This window comes from Meriones unguiculatus, chromosome 11, assembly GCF_030254825.1.
Source record: "Meriones unguiculatus strain TT.TT164.6M chromosome 11, Bangor_MerUng_6.1, whole genome shotgun sequence".
Lineage (NCBI taxonomy): Eukaryota > Metazoa > Chordata > Mammalia > Rodentia > Muridae > Meriones > Meriones unguiculatus.
Genome location: NC_083359.1, coordinates 18,749,992 through 18,766,417, shown reverse-complemented (window position 1 = coordinate 18,766,417; position 16,426 = coordinate 18,749,992). Strand labels below are relative to the sequence as shown.

General features: G+C 53.0%; 1 protein-coding gene and 1 long non-coding RNA gene across 6 annotated transcripts in view; one reads left to right on the top strand and one right to left on the bottom strand.

Annotated features, from left to right (window-relative positions):
- Jade2 (jade family PHD finger 2) overlaps positions 1-11,235 on the bottom strand; it is a 48,667-nt gene extending 37,432 nt beyond the window's left edge. The window contains exons 1-2 of one of the 3 annotated variants that reach the window (XM_060363742.1): positions 11,106-11,235; positions 1,403-1,460 (exon numbers count right to left, since the gene is read on the bottom strand). In XM_060363742.1, the coding sequence (XP_060219725.1) occupies positions 1,403-1,460 (58 nt within the window). In that variant the 5' untranslated portion in view covers positions 11,106-11,235. Of the gene's footprint in view, positions 1-1,402; positions 1,461-8,655; positions 8,778-9,429; positions 9,808-11,105 lie in introns of those variants that run through there. The other 2 variants (XM_060363741.1, XM_060363743.1) reach the window with 2 other exon arrangements.
- LOC132646310 (uncharacterized) lies at positions 7,684-16,184 on the top strand. 3 transcript variants are annotated; one of them, XR_009584462.1, is made up of 4 exons: positions 7,684-7,821; positions 11,742-11,888; positions 12,059-14,501; positions 14,698-16,184. It is a non-coding gene; the product is annotated as an uncharacterized LOC132646310 (long non-coding RNA). The 3 variants fall into 3 exon arrangements; XR_009584463.1 differs by lacking the exons at positions 7,684-7,821; positions 14,698-16,184 and adding an exon at positions 9,944-10,006 and having other exon boundaries at positions 12,059-12,999; XR_009584464.1 differs by lacking the exons at positions 7,684-7,821; positions 14,698-16,184 and adding an exon at positions 10,027-10,160 and having other exon boundaries at positions 12,059-12,999.
- The last annotated feature ends 242 nt before the right edge of the window (positions 16,185-16,426 follow it).

Below are 16,426 nucleotides of genomic sequence, written 5' to 3'. Positions count from 1 at the left end.
ATGAGAGCAACATGAATAACGGGAGAAGAGATGAACTCTCCTCTAAAGGCTAGTCAAAGGATACCATATCTATAGCCTTAGGATGGTCCAAAGGGATTCCTCAATTAGCCATGACTGTAGAGTCACAGGCCCTTGCTAGACAACAGGGCAATGGACTCAGCCAGAAGGACCAGGAAGACCCAGGGGTCTTCCTCAGCCAGGCCTGGAACTTGCTATAGAGACCAGGCCAGCCTTGACCTCTTATCATAAAGTCCCACCTGCCTCAGCCTCCCGAGTGCTGGGATTAAAGAAGTGGACCGCCACAACAAATTCAAGATCCAAGTGTTTTGATGAACATGGGAATCAGTGGCCACGGGTGGGCACAGTGGCGGGAACCGACATCGAGGGAGTGGCTCCAAGTCCATGATCAAGCTGTTCCCTCAGCAGGAGGGGTGGAGTGGAGGAGCAGATTACAGCCAGGGCCAGACTCACAGGGCAGTGGAGAAGGCCTGGAGGCAGGAAGGGCTGGGTATTATCCATCCCCTGGTTGCTAGGGAGTATGGGGGTTTGGAACTAGAAGGGCCTTGTAGATGCCATTACTTCACCCGGTCTAGAGATCCGGGCTCAGCCTCCCAGCAGTGTGGCTTCCTCCTTAAGAAGTAGTTCCGGCATCTTCTAACCCATGAAGACGGAACTCCTTAATCCAACAGGCTTGGAAGGCCTGGCTTCCTGGGCCATCGGAGAATGAATACCTTTTGTCACCACCCAGGAGGGGAAGCTCTTACTATACACAAACCTCCCCCTCTGCTCCCAACATGTCATTTGCCCTTTGACAACGGGGCCTTTCCTCCACTCCTGGACACCTGACACCCTCACCCCTTACCTAAGTCAACCTCTGAAAACCTACTGCCAGGATTCCATGAAGGCTGGGCTTCTTCGTTAATTTCTTCAGCCCACATTTATAGAACACCTACTGTGTGTCGGATTACAGCTGGTAGCAGAGCGGTGAACATGACAGGAATCCTCTGATCAGAGTCTTCCACTGGTTAGGAAGCTACTTATCATAATAATTAACTGATCAGAACAAAGGGCAACAGGGTTTCGTGTGTGTTTTGTAGAGACTTCTAAAAGGGTCCCGACTGGAGAGAAAGCCAAAGGATTCATTTTCCCCTACCATCAGCCAGCAGCAAATGCCCTCAGAGGAGTCAATCTATTCCAATCAGAGGAAGGCCTACCTAGAGGGCAGGGCGGTAGAAAAAAGGGGAGGCCCCTGGGAAGGGAGGGACTGACCACCCCAGGGCCAGAGGATCCTGACCCGACTTGGTTTCACCCATGTGGCCCTGGGCTGAGCTGAACGGAGAGCCAGCCTCCTGCCAGTGTTACTTAACCACTGTCCCTGTAGAGCCAGGGGGGAGGGCCTTACTGTCAGTGGTGTCGGAGTTGTCGCTGCTGACGGAGTACTTTCGCCTCTTCTCTTCCATCTGCAACAAAAGGGCAAGAAGGGTCATAATCTTCACAGACACCTGGGGGGAAATCCTCAATTTTTCTGGAAAACACCCCGTCACCTACGTCCTCAACCCACACTTCCATGCGGAGAAAGTATAAGGTCCCTGCCTCTCCTCCAGCTCCATCCTCTCCGTAGCCACCCACCGGGCCAGAGATTGGGAAAGGAGGCCCCAAGGAACTCAGAAGTCTGAACAGAAGTCTGCCCTGTGGTGTAAAAAAGACTGCAAGGGAGGCCAGCGGGCACAAACCAAAAGGTGACAATGACCACTCAAGTCCCGGTTCCCATTCAATGAAATAAGCAGACCAGAGTGACCCACAGCAGATACCTCCCGAGCGCCCCCTACAGGGAGGAGGGAGAAGAGAAAAAAAAAGAATGATTCTTCCAGGACCATACTGTCAAGGTAAGCCACAAACCATCACTGCGGCCCAATCCCGAGCATGGTGGCTTCTGGAGAGCAGAAATGGGACATCGTTTGTCCATCCTCAGATAAAAATACAACCTGCTTTACCTCACCTGTACGCCATCTAACTTTTGAGACACTAAGGGCAGCTCCCTCACAGCCTCATTCACAGCGCGGAGCTCCTAACAGCTTGGTGAGCTGTAAGCTTCAGGCCCGATTACAGAGGAAGCTTGCCCCATTCTGCTGCTAACTGGCTGAATGGAGATGAGCCCTGAGCCCTGGAGTCTGCGGTCTGATTCCTGAGGTTATCCTGAGCTCCCTTTGTACAAAGAATCTGCCCTTCAACACCCACTGGTCTCTACCTGCGGTGCCACACAGACCCTGAAATACCCACTCACTAAGCGGGGAAGACGAATACCCAGACCTCTGAGCTTTCCTGTTTTACCCTTAACCTCAGTTAGAAGCCTCCTACCCACAATCCCCCCCCACACACAGAATGGGAGGGTGCCTGATGGGGCACCTGGCAGTGCAGGCAAGCCAAGAGGCAGGGCCAGTAATGAAGGCCTAGCCCCTTACAGCAGGCAGGATGTCCCCTAGCACTCAAGGACCCCTACGGGGCTCCCAGAATGGCCCTTGGTAGGTATGACAACTTCCTCCCTCTAACTTAAGTCTAAGAGACTCAGGCTCAGGGGTCAAGTGACTTAACTAAGGTGACAGTGTTTGTGATGGACTCAGAAGAGCCAACCCCTGACTGTCAGACTTCGGGGCCTCTTTGCAGCAGAGGGAGCCCAGAACCAAAGCCATCGCGCTCCGTGACATTCAGGATGTGAGGAAGACTGACTCTAAAAAGAACTGTGGCTTTAAGCCCAAACTTGGCCTAGCCTCGATGTCACTGGGGTGTCACCTGTCCAATTCCTTCTACAATGGAATTCTCTCTCACTTTCAGCGGAGAGTAACGGTACTTCCAAACCAGGATCTCCTGTAGCACTAACAGCTGGCTAGGGGCCGAGGATAGCACTCGGTAGTAGCCAGCCACGTGTTTAGAATGCACGAGTCCCCCCCCCCCCCCAGGTGTGACCTCCAGGCCAGGAAGAAGAGGTGCGGGGGGGGGGGGGGAGGCTATGGATTTAGGAGTGCTGGGTTCAAATCCTCACCCCACCCCTCACAAGGCCAGAGGTCTTGGCAAAGACATACTTCCCCCAGGAGGTAAACTGGATCTGATTTCCCCATATATCTCCTGAATTTAAAATGCTGGCAACTAACTCAGAATTTGAAGAACACCCTGAAAGGGCCAAACTAAACACGTCTGTTGGCTAGAATCAGCTGGCGAGACTAAATGAGTGTGAAGAACTCTCAATACAGTGAGTGGGGCGGCTGCAGCGCCACAGGGATGCTAGCTAGTAAATGCCTGGCTGCCTCGGGCCAGAATGGATAGCCCTACCGGGGCCAGCCCCCTGGAAAGAACAGGCAGTGACTGTGGCTGTCCACACCCTCCTTACAGTCCCGGGTCCTTGCCCAGAAACCAACAGGTGACCTGTCAGCTTGCACACCCAGCCACCTCGATGAGGAGGCCCTCTGTCCCACAGAACACCTGGCCCGCCCGCTGGTCAGAAAAGGGACGGACACTGCTAAGTCAGCCAATAGGTGGGGGTGGGTGGGGTAGCTGCTCAGTCAACCAGGCCTCCGGCTTTCCCTCTCTAACAAGCCCTCCCAGCTCTTCCCAGTCATGGTCTGCCCTGACAGAGGACTTCAGAGGTGCACGGCACTCGATGCTGAGGGACGAGAAGTGCTCCTGAAGTCCTATCTGTGAAGGAGAGTCTGAGCAAGAAAGATCTGTTTTTGCCATTCTTCTGGGTCCGCTGCACTTTTCCCATACCTCCCCAGATAGGAGCACACACGGGAAGCTCTCCTTTACACTATGGGAGACCAGGGTGCCCTCAGTGGAGCGGCGGCCCAAGGCCCCCGTGCCACCTTTGAGCCACAGTTGACCTCTGGAAAGCCCCCAACACACCCACTCTCCCCACTGCCCCATGCCCACCTCACCTCTCACCTGGCCCATCTGTGTTCACTCCCACGATTTCATGGACCCCGAACTCCACACAGCACCCAAAGAGACCTTCAAAGCTTAAATCCTGTCACGCTCCCCACCACCCCCTAAACTCTTTTTACAGGCTTCCAGCTGATCCATGGCTAGCTCTCCATATCCCGGCAGGAGCCTACAACAATCTGGACCCAGAGCTCACTCCATCTCAGCACAGCAGCAATAGCAGGACCGGACCTAGGCTCTCACTCATGCACGCAAGGAGAGAACTCTCCCACTGAGCTACAGTCATAGCCCCTGGCCTCTTTTTCTGTTCCCTCTCCCAAGCTGAAGTTTCTCCATGCTTCCAGACCCGGGCACAAGTTGCAGCAGCTGCCAGTGTCCGTTTTTTGACCATTACCCTATTTAGAGAAATTAGCCTCCCCGTTTCTCTGTCTTCAGAGCACCCATCAGTGTGTCGAGGTACTTGCCAACTGTCCTTCGGGGGAGTGAGTAAGGAGCATGTCTGGCTAGATCCCTGTGTGAACGCCAGGGACTCTCACAGTGCACCCAGTATAATGAGTCCTGAACATGCTCCCGCCCCTCCCCTCCCCTCCCCTCCCCTCTTGGAGTGTCAGGACCACACAGCCCAGCTGGCCGGCCTGCTGCTGGCAGAAACCAACACCCCAGCCCAAGATTCCCTCCTGTTTTCACAGTCCTCCTTCCCTGTCTTGACCCTACACATTTTCCAGGCAGCTTTATTTGGTTGGGCTCCTGGCTAATGACCAATGTCAACTCAGTAATAGGGCAGCAATTTGGTGGCAGATGTTTTCTTGGCAGCACGGGCCATCAGCCTTAGCCCCAACTAAAGTTCTAGCCCTGGAACGCCACTGCCCAGTGCCAGTCTCTTTTAAAGATGTCTCTGCAAATAAATTCAAATAAACACCCTGGGCTTCCATTAACGCCCTCCCAGCTGACCCTGGGAACAGTGGGGCTTTCAGGCCAGCTACTGCAGCCACTCCCTGGGGCAGTTAAAACACCCCAAACCTGGCCTCCAGGTCTCTCCTCTCCAGAGGCTACCAGGCCTACTCTCACACACACAGCAGGATTCCATCCTCCTTAAAAAAAAAGGGGGGGGGGACCTTCAAGCAGGCAATTTACCATTCCAGACACAATCTCTCAGAAAGAAACAAAAACTCTCCCTGTCTGAGGCAGACCGCGAAGGCGTGTGTGTAATAAGATGCTAATACAATTTAATGATATTTCGGCTGGAAAACCTGTCCTCAGAGCCTCCTTGTGCAGGGAAGGCCAGACATTCAGAAAACAAGAGCTCGCACACTCTTAAACTGCTTCAAACGGGGGTCACAGCCCCACTCTTTTCCCATCTCTCATTAACTTTAATGCCTTCTCAGGGACAATAATTGTAGATACAAAAAAAATGATCCCGTGCACACAGGGCAGAAGGCTGCCGCCCGTGACTTCTCCAAGCTGGGAGGGGAGCCTGGGCCCTCTCCTCCTACCACATCACTGCCTACCTGCTACTCCACTGCCCTAGCTCTAAGACCCAACCAGGGAGATCCCAAGAGCGTGATGGGTTCTGTCTAATTTATCATTTGGTACTTCCCCGACCCTATTCTTCCCCCGCAGGGCAAAACTCAGCGGATGGTTTCTAAATCCAGCTGCCCACATGGGCACCTGTTAGATGCCTCCCGTCTCTTCTGCAGAGGAGATGGCTTTCTGGCCTGCGGACTGACAGATCGGAGGCCACAGTGCATACAATAAACTGGCTTGCCTCGGTTCATTAACAGAGTAATAGTGGCTAATACTGTGTGGGCGCTACCACTCGCCTCACTGTGGGCTTTGCCTTTTTTTCCCCCTTCCCTTTTCATAGTAGGGCTGGGGATTGAACCCAGGGCCTTGTGCTTGCTCAACAGGTGCTCGGCCGTCAACTACATGCTCAGCCCCAGGTTTAGTCCTTAATACATCCTATTCCTTCCTTTGATCATAGATAAGAATTACCATCAGTCCTGCTGGTTGAAAACTGAGACCTACAGGCCTTTCCCACAGCTGGAAACTACATTTGAACCCAGGGCTAGCTGACTCTGTTGTCAAGGGGCTCAAGTCTGTAGGAAGGCTTACCACAGTTCCCAGTACGGATGGAAGTTTTCCAAACGCCAGTGAGATTTCTGAGGGGAAGCTAAGAGATTGCCTACGGCTCCAGAACCAACTTCCCTTGGTGCCAAAGCTTTGAGCTGAGACCATTTAACTGTTTAAGGCATGTGATACAGGTCCCATGTGGGGGGTGGGGGGAGTGTATGGCGAGTCAAAGTTATCCTCCACCCAACTGTGGCCTGGCCTCCTCCCATGCAACCTAAACACCCGGGAGATCTCCAGACAGCCTGCTGCACATGCAGTGAAGCGTTCGATGGGGGCGTAAGACAACCAACCACCTTCTAGTCTAATACAAACACAAACATCAAAGGCAGGGGAGTCAGTGTCAAAGGCTTATCTTAGATATTAAGGTACAACAGGGACCTGGGGACCCCCACATATGCTGTCAATGAGAGCTAAGTGGCTGAGATCTTTGACAGCCTCTTGGATAGGAGTCACTGGCCATTTTGCCAGGCAACTTAGGGAAAGGAAAAGCATGTTGGATTGGGAAAACATTCTGGAAACATTTGCTGTATCCAAAGCCCAAACAAGCCTGTCCTTAAACACTTCATCTCTAAGAGTGTTGGGGGGACCCTTGGCCAAACAGTTTCAAAACCAACATTCACTGTTAAGTCCTGCTGCGTAGGGTGAGGACTTCCCTCTAAAAGGCATTTGCTGTGGAACCAAATGCTTTTCCACTCAAAACAGCAGCCAACAGCACTTGGAACAACCGAGGAGAGGGCTCCAGATCAAACAAGCATCCCCCCCTCAAGAAAACTTTCTCAATAAATTATTCGCCTACTTCGGATCAAAGCCTGTTTTTGCAGCCTGTGACCTAAAAAGCAAACAGCGCAGCCTAAACATGAAAGCCCTCCTCCTTGACTGGGTCAGTTTTATTACTCATTCCTTCCCCCCCTTACAGTTTATTCTGTTATTTTCCTCCGCTGCTCAATAGATTGCTCTGCAAGTTCCAACCCGCCCAAGGAAGATGGGACAAGAGGGCCTGGAGGGCTGGTGTGGTTCACTAGGGGCCCTAAGGGGAAAAAAGAAGTCGGCACCCTAGGAACCCAGGAAACAGGGCCAGGCCCGGTTGGCAGTCCTATGACTGGCTCTTCTGCCAAATGTCCTACTGGGAATTTTACCAGTGAGAGGAGGGAGACAGAGCCACTCTGGGAAGAGAACCCACCTCCTAAACTCGGGTCTGTTTGCAAATAAAAACATTAAAGGGGTATCCTAACAGTTCCTCCAAGCTCAGAACTCTTCATTTCAAAATGGGGGGTACCCGCCCCTCCCTAACCTCCCTGTCACTTCTCTGAAAACAATCATAATTCCTCCCATTGACCTCTTGCAAACTGCCTCTGGGTAAAACTTTGTACCTCGGAATCCTGCAGATGGGGGGGGGATGCTAGGGGTAAGGGTGAGGTTTGGAAATCTGCAGAGACCCAGGATAGCTAGTGCAATGCACCCTCGGGCATAAAGAAATCCGGCGCCCCTCCCCCGCACCCCCAGCAGGAGGCCTGAGAACAAGCTGGTTTAAAAAAAAAAAAAAGTGCCCAGGCCGGCTGCAGTGGCTAAGGGGATTAGAAGAGGGTTGTGCGCCTCCAGCCTGCCCCTGGCGGCAGGCAGAGGGCACGCAGGCTGGAGGCGCGCCGGCGTGATTCCGACCGCGGGAGCCGGGAGGAGGAGCCGGAGGTGGCTGCGGGGGGCTCCGGCCCAGGCGTAGGAAGGGCAAGAGGCGGTTCGGGCCGGGGGCGGTGCCAGGAGGTGGGTGGGCTTGGCGCCCAGGGCGGGGGAGGGGTCTAGGGGACTCCGGGAAGGGCAGCTGAGCCCCGGGTGGGGGCGGGGGTGCTGAGCGGAGCAGAGGTGTGCAGCAAGGGGACCGGGCTGGGCTGGCTGGGCCTCTCTGGAAGGTAGAGGGAAGCCTCCAAGCCGGTTTTGCAGACGTCCTCACCCTCCGGCAGAACAGCTACCAGTCGCCAAGCTGACCCAGGATCAGCCCTTGCCCGGAGAAGGGGGTGTCTCAGGACCCAGGGATGGGCGGGAAGGGACCGTGGGGAACCACAAGTCTGCACCCAGGCGGGGAGTGGGCGAGCAAGAGCCGCTCCGCAGGCGCAGGCAAGTGGGTGGGAAGGAGGGAGGGAGGAGGAGGAAGGAGGTGAGCCGGGAAGATGCCACTGCCGGGGGCGGGGCGGGGCTGGGGATCCGGCAGAGGGACTGCAGCAGCGCTTGGTGGGGGCGGGGGCTGCAATGTCACTCATTTTGGGGGTCAGGTGCGTGTGTCTTAGGCAGGGCCCGCCACTTGCCCGCTGCTCCCAGGTACCACCCAGAGTGTAAGGGTGGAGGGCGGGGGAGGGGGAGGGCTGCAGAGTCGTCCCCGAAGCGGGACGCGAACCAGCAGAGTTGGGAGAAGGTAAACAAGGGCCACGCCCCCTGCCGTCGCCCCGCGAGCGCGCACCCGCCGCTCCGGCCGCCGCCGCCGGTACATTTCCACTCTCGCAGCGCCTCTTCCCCCGCCGGACTCCCGCGCAGCCCCGGAGGGCTGCTGTCCCCTACCCGGGTACGCACCCTGCCTGCCTGGGCTGCGCACCCTGCACTCACCTGGGAAGGTTGTCCCCCGCCCCTTAAAGAGGAAGAAGAAAAAAAAAAACTAATTTGTGCAATGCCTCTGAGCCCAGGCACGGAGCATGCTGCCCCCGCGTGCAGCGCCCGCGTGCACCCAGCCTGGAAAGGGGGCGCAGGGCGGAGGCGGTGGCCCCCGGAAGGTGTCTAGGACTGGACCAAGCTGCACGTGAGCCCAGCACGGGGTCATGTGCATCGGCTCAGCCCGGTTCGGCACCCCAGACGTGCTGCGTTATCAACAAAATGAAACTCGGGGAGGCAGAAGGGCAGATAGCTCCGGGTTCCCCGTGCCCCGCCGCTCGGCCTCCCTTACCCCGCACCCCAGTCGCGCCGTAGCCCCTCGGGCCGGCCGGAGCCCGCGAGGCAAGTTGCAGCCCCAGCGCCCCCACCCGCCCGCGTCCCCTCGCCGGCCCAGGGGCGCTTTGCCGCAGTCATTAATAAAGGTCGCCAGGCTCACCCTTCCAAAAGTTGTTGCATGCGCCCCGCTCAGCCTCCCCGCACCGTACTCTTTAAAACACGGCTGACCAACATGCGCAATCTCTCTCCCCGGTGCTGTGCGTCCACCCCCCCCACCCCCCGCGCGCGCTGGCTTCCTAGAACAGGCAGCCAGCAAGAGAGAGAGGGAGCGAGCGAGCAAGAGAGAGAGAGAGAGAGAAGGATCGAGGAGCACTGGCAGATCTGTTAAAAAAAAAAAACCCACAAAATAATGCCGTGGAGATGCGTAGGGCCCATCCGCCGGAGGCTGGCTCTTACCTTGCTCCGCGGTGCCCTCTCGAGGGGCGCTGCCCTCGGCTACGCGCCGCGGCGGGGGCCGGCGCGGGAAGGATGCTCCCGAAGCCAGGAGCTCCTGGGGCCGGCGCGGGAGGGCGGGGGGCGCGCATCCATCCGGGGTCGTGGCGAGGGAGGCGACCGGGCCGCGGCGTCCCCCCCCCCCCCAGCCCCGCACCCCTGCTGGGAAGACAGTCAGCCCTTCAGCCCCGAGCTGGTGCCTCTAGGAGTGGGCGCAAAGTAACTCCATGAACGCTACTCAACCCCCCCACCTCCAAAAAAAAAAAAAAAATAGCCTCCAACTGCGATGGCCGCGGTCGGCACCATTCACCAACCCCCTGTGTATGTTTCTGTTTCTTTTTAAACCAAGACTTCCTTGTGATCTCTTTTGAGGGGAAAAAAAAAAATGTGTTGGGGTGGGGGTGGGGTGGGGGCGGGCAAGAGGAGAGGGAGGGGGAGTAGCCACTTTTTTTTTCTAATTCACTCAGATCTATGCTCCCGGCACCCCCCTCCGTGTCCCCCCCCTCCCCGCCCAGTTGTTTGGCTCCGGCGACAGTCCCAGGTAGCGTTGCGGGCCCCGGGGGGGGGGCGCCCTGCAGGTCCCCCAACCGCCTGCACGCGGGCCCGGACTCCTCGTGGACTCCGGGGCGCCCCCAGCCCGCCCTGTCCCCAGGGCCGGGCCTGAGCGCCGGCGGAGCCCGTGCAAGTCCCATCAGGTCGGCTCACACTTCACACACTCACACACACACACACACACCCCGCCCCTCCGCTCGCACACTCGCACTTTCTGCTCACACCCCGCCCCCTTCGCGCCCCGGACCCAGGCGGAGCCCCCCGCAACCTTAAAAAAAAAAAAAAAAGGGCAAGCTTATACTTAAAAAAAAAAATCTTTTGGCGCCATATTAATGACGTACTTAAAATTTGCCATTTCTCCCTGCGTCAAAAAGACGTTTCTTTGCAAATAGCAGCCTGGAGGCGACACTCGCGGAGGAAACGAGGCTTGCACGGGGTACCCCGCCCGCCCGCCCGCCCCACCCCCCGGGACTCCGGGGCTGGAAGACCCTCGCCCTCCACCCGGTTTCGGAATCGCTGGTTTTTAAAATCGGAATCGGAGAAATCGCGTGGCGTTTTTTTTTTTTCTTTCTTTCTTTTTTTTTTTTTTTGCAGCGCCAGAAGTGAGCAGAAAGTGCTGGCAGGAGTGCAGGGGAGGGGCGCGCGCACGGGGCTGGGGGAGGGGGCGCGGTCCTCCTCCCCCACCCACACCAAATGCAAACTAGCATCCCAGGCAGGGAAACTTGAAATTGTGAGCGACCTCCGGAAGAGAGGGGCTGTCCGTGGGGGGGGGTCCCTTCTTGGACTCGTTGTCCCCTCCCCCTCGCGGGTGCCTCCTGGCGCCCGGTGCTGCCCTGCATTTCCGGGGGGGGGGGTGAGGCGCGCTGTGACGGGTGGGTGGCTAGCAGGGAGGCAACATATCCTAGCCTCAGAAGGAGTTTGCACCCTGGCACCCTCTTCCTCCGGCCTCGTGCCTTTTCCTAACCGCAAAGGGTTAAAAACCGAGGGGGCAACTTCCCAGGGCTGGTACTTGGCGGAGAAGTGGGGCGCCCCTCTCCCCTCCCTCTCCTCCTCGCCCCTCCTCCTCCGACTCCACTTCCCGACTTGACCTTGTGGTGCACAAACAGTGCTCTCCAATCCTCGCAGTTTCTGGAAGAAGAGCCTGCGCTCGCCAGGCGGGCGGGCTGTCGGGCGGCTAGCCGGCAGTGGCGGAGCCTTGGGTCTGTTCCCTGAGCTGCGGGCCACACCCACCCAACCCGCTGCGCCCGGGGAGCTCACCTTCTCTCTAGGAAGGAAAAGGGCAGGCCTCCTGGATGGGTAGGCGTGTGGGGGGCAACCTCCTGCCTCCTGGGGATACTTCAGCAGCGGAGGTTGGCTGCTTTTGGGCCGAGGTTTGGGGAAGCCTGGCCCAGCATCCCTAAGGCATCTTATCTTTGTCAACGTTTTCTGCCTCCTCCGAGATAATCAAATGATTCACCCCCACCCCCCAACTCATCTTTGTTTTTGAAGGCAGGTGGATGAGTTTTTAAATCCCTTTCCTTCTCCAAGACTGAAGGTTGTTTATTTTTCCTTTCCCCCTCACCCCAACCCCCCCTTGCATGGAAAGATAAATATTCAATTTACATAAGATGACATTTATGTGACAATTAAGAAGATTCCCCGATGGAATGTTGTGAACACATTTGCTTATAGGAGAAATAAATCTAATAATAAACAAACTCATAACAGCTCAAATCCTCTGACAGGGAGGTTGTCCATGCAACAAAGAGGGGCATGATGGATGCTGAAATAAGCGCTTTTTGCAACAAGAAAGAAATATGAACTCAAAGGGAGCCACCAGCAGAATTTCTCTTCTCTGGCCTTCATTCACAAAGTTTGAAGAGGCTTGTCTGGTAAGAGGAGGGGCTCGTTACCACCTCCTAGTTAGCCCTGGCTCTGGTTCTCAGTGGTCCACTGAGAAGATTTTTCCCAGGCCAAGGTCAATGTCTGCTAACAGGTGTTGGCAGCCTGGGAGCCTCTAACAGCTTGCTAAAAGGCTTCTAATCCTGGCTTTCCTTTTCAGGTGGCTGTGTGAAGCAGGCCAGTGAAGGAATCTCTCTGGATCTGTTCTCACCTGGGTGAGCTGAGGATTCCAGAGTCCACACGCGTGCGCACCCGTGTGTATGAATATGTAAATTTCCACCCTGTAGGAGTAAATCGAGACCTGGCTAAGAATGCACAGTCCACCAGGAGTGCTGGACCGGTGTTGTCTTTCTTATAGAACTATTTACTTTTCTAAAACTATTTTTAGTTATGTGTAGGTGTGTGTGCACCTAGTTTTAATTATGTGTCTGTATGTGGGCAGGTGCATAGGAATGCAGGTGAAGCAGGCCAGAGGCGTGGGATGCCCTGTAGCTGAAGTTACAGATGGTTGTGAGCTACCTAATGTGTGTCCTGAGATCTGAACTCTGGTCCTTTGGAAGGGCAGCAAGTGCGCTTAACCACTGAACCATCTCCCCAGCCCTTGCGTTTCTTTTTGCTGTTGTTGTTTAGGATTAACCCAGGGCTTTCCCCATGCTAGGCAAGAGCAAGAGGACAATGCTCTCTATTTTAACTCTGAAGATGCATGCAGTGTGGACGGAAACAGTGGGCTTCATGGTCAAGGTCCTGACAACAGTGTCAGCCATGTAGGTAGATGGGATGTAGGTAGAGACACAATACATAGAGACAGAGTCTGCAGGGACCCACAGGCTTGGTCTTTTCCCTGGAGTGTCTCTGCAGGAGAGGACAGGACAGGCTGTTTCTCTTGGCCATCGGGAGCCCATGAACTGGAAAGGGGAAATGTCTTGGCAAGGAACTATAAAATAATCCAGAGACACCGGGCAGTGGTGGCACATGCCTTTAATCCTAGCACTTGGGAAGCAGAGGCAGGTGGATCTCTAAGTTCAAAGCCTGGTCTACAGACTGAGTTCCAGGACAGCCAGGGCTACACAGAGAAATCTTGTCTCAAAAAACCAAACAAAACAACAACAACATAAAAGCCCACAAATCCTGTTCAGAAAGGTTTTAGTAACTTGACAGTAATCCCACAGCCAGCAGTGGTATATGGACACTTAAGTCCCAGTGACCTTGGCATCACTCTAATTGCCTCTTGCTACACAACAGAAAAAAAAAAAGTAGTTATTATATAGTCTCATAATGATTGATCCTAGCAAGAATGACTGCTCTATTTAGTCCTTGACATAGTTCTCTAACTTGGGGCCAGACCAGGGCCTCCTAAAGAGTTCTTAGAAAACACCATCCTTTTAGGACCAAAATCCCCACTAGTCCTTGGGTTTCCCCTAGTTTTGTGTTACTGTCTAAGGCTAACCTTGAAAGTATTAACAAAATGATAATTGTGAAGCTGATTTTAATTCCTTAATCATTATTAAAAAGTCTCACAAACCACTCATTAACTTTCTTGCTGGGAAAAAAAATGAGAAAGGGCTGTGGAGAAGGCCCCATTTGTTGTTGTTGTAATAATGTTGTTTGTTGTTGTTCTATTTGTTGAAGGCCTCATGGTAATGGCCAGTCTAGGTGCTGTGGACACAGCTCAAATGAAAGAGTCATAAATGTCCAGTCGCTTGGTACCTATTTTCTGAAGGACAGAGATACACAGCTTAATTAAACAAATATGCAGTTCATTTAGCCAGGCATATGGTTCACACCTATAATCTCAGCACTTGGGAAGCTGAGGCAGGAGAATTACCAAGAGTTTAAAAAATTAGCCTGGACTTCAGAGTAAATTCAACTCAGCCAAGACAGCAAAATGAGACTACAGACTGAGTGGAATTACTCTCCACCCACCCATCCCCGCAAAAAAAAAAAAAAAAAAAAAAAAAAAAAAAATGGGAAAGGAGAAAGAAGAAAAATTTTAATTGTATCTTAGTTTTAATTAGGTATATGAGTGTGCCTGTGTGTGGATATGTGTGTGTGTGCAAGGTGCCTGTGGAGACCGGAAGAGGAGAGAGATGCTCCAGAGCTGGTTACAGGCTTTGTCAGCCGCTTGACTGAAATGCCAGAACTCCCGTCCTCTACAAGAGCAATATGCGCTCTTAACTGCTGAGCCATCTCTCTGACACTGAAAAAAAAAAAAGCAAACCTTTTTTTAAGGTAGGAACTCACTAAATAATCAAGTGTGAGCCCAGACTAGCCTCAGACTCTACTGTGTAGCCCAGGCTGGCCTCAAATTCTCTGCAACCCTTATGTCTCAGACTCTCAAATGCTGGGGTTGCAGGTATGTTTGAAGATAATTAAGTGCTAAGGTAAAAAATAATAATAATAATAATTGGAAATCAGAACAGTATTAGGGGTACAATTTTATTTTTAATAGATTTATTCTTAATTTATATGTATGGATGTCTTGCCTGCATCTATGTCTATTTCATGTATGCGCAGTGCCTGCGGAGGTGAGAAGGAGGTGTCAGATCGAGGGGGTGCAGTTTTAAATTGGATGGTCTGAGAAGATGGAAGTTAGGAGTGAGCCGGTAGGTGAAGGGGGAGCATTCTAAAACCAGGCTTCTTAACCTGATATTCAGGGACACTCTTCTTCATAGGTGTGTGGGTAGAATTCAGGGGTCTTAGGTCCTGTGGGTAGAATTCAGGGTTCTTGACTTGATGGGAAGAAAGTTCACGTCTTCATTTCCATCACTAAAATGTGGCTTGTTTCTCAATTACAAATAGGGACAGGAAGTCTCTACTAATAACCGCACCTGTGACATGGTTGCTGGTGGAAATCACAGGTATTTTCATACTCCGTTACAGCTGTTACTAATAGCCTAAAATACCATTACACATCACTACCTCAAATTATGCTGTTCTTGTGACTTAATAAAGCACACATTACTGTGTTATAGGTTTTGAAAATATCTTGATCTCCACATTTCAATATAATTAGGATTCTTCACAATCCATAGAACCTATTCCCAGGGCTGCAGGATGGTGGCTCATACCAACTATCCCTACCACCTGTTGGGCTGATGGAGGAGGAGCAGGAGTTCAAGGTCATCCTTGACTACATAGCAAATTTGAGGTCAGCCTAGGCTGCCTAAGGTCCTGGATTCAACTCTCAGCATCCCACTGCAAAAATAGTAAAGCTGTTAGCCTCCAGAGGAATTCATAGGTATCAGAGTACTTGAGTCCGTGGCACAAACAAAATTAAAGGGCTAGCAGGCAGGAAGGTGCTCTTCATAGCGTCCTCTCTGTAAAGGATGAAATGTGTAGGGCCTTGTAGGACCTTGTAAGGGATCTGGCATTTGCTGGAGTGAGATGGGGCTTTTGAGCAGAAGAGGGTCATGATCTGACACTAGGTTTTACAGGTCACTCGGCTGTCACATGGGAGAGTAGGCTGAAGCAGGAGCAGCGTTTAGGATGGAGGATGCTGCCATGGACCAGAGTAGTAGCAGTGAGAATGGCCAAAGTGGCCAGGTTCTTGTAATGGAAGTTTTGGTGTCTTTAAAAACTCAGTTATGTTACATAAACATGGTTTTGGTTTAATCCCAGGTGTGGGATATTGGGCTGCCCTACATTGTCCACAACAGCAGACTATTTGACTGAAGCAGGCTCTGAAAAGGGCGTGATCTCTGCCAGCTGCAGATAGTTTAATTCTGGGGAGGGACCTTGAGGCGGGGGGGAATAAATGCCAGAGCCAGGAGAGAGACAGGGGCCTCCAAAAAAGAAGTAGAAGCTGCTGTTTCTCCTCTGCTGCTCCTGGCTGCTGTTGTTACAGTTTCTTGAGAAGAAGTTGGAGAGATCCTGAAATGAAGATTGGACTTTCCCCAAAGAACCCAACGACCCTAACCAGCAGGAAGTAGCTAAAGAGAACTGAGTCCCTCCTTCCCCCTCTATTGTTGGGGGGGGAGAATGAAGAATAAGAACCCAAATAAAATAGATTTTAAAATATATGTGCTACAAGTTCTGTATGTATTTTAACAGAATTTGCTGATTGAAGAGAGAGAGAGGGGAGTTGAAAAAATCAGAAGGCCTGGTGAGACCCCATAGCAGGCACTTTCCACTAACTCCTACTACCCAAGCTTAATTTCCCAAATTACCCGGAGGAGTGAGAGAATCAGCTCCTGCATGTTGTCCTCTGACTTTCACACACATGATGTAGCATGTGTAAGCCTATGCATACCCCCACACACCCTCATACATACAAACAAATACAATATAACTTGGATTTTGTTTTAAATAAAGGAACAGCTGTAAGAGTTTTGTCTTGGGCCAATGGGAAGATGGAGTTGCTAGTACCTAAGATGGGGAAAGAGGAAGGAGGAGGTTTGAGGAGGAGAAGGGTCTTCCTCTGTGGGCATATTAAGTCTGAGGTGCCTATTGAACGCCTGTCTTTAGGCTTCTTGTAGGCAGCTGGACATGGTAGTTTCAACATGGGCAGAGTGGGGCTGATGGGTGATGT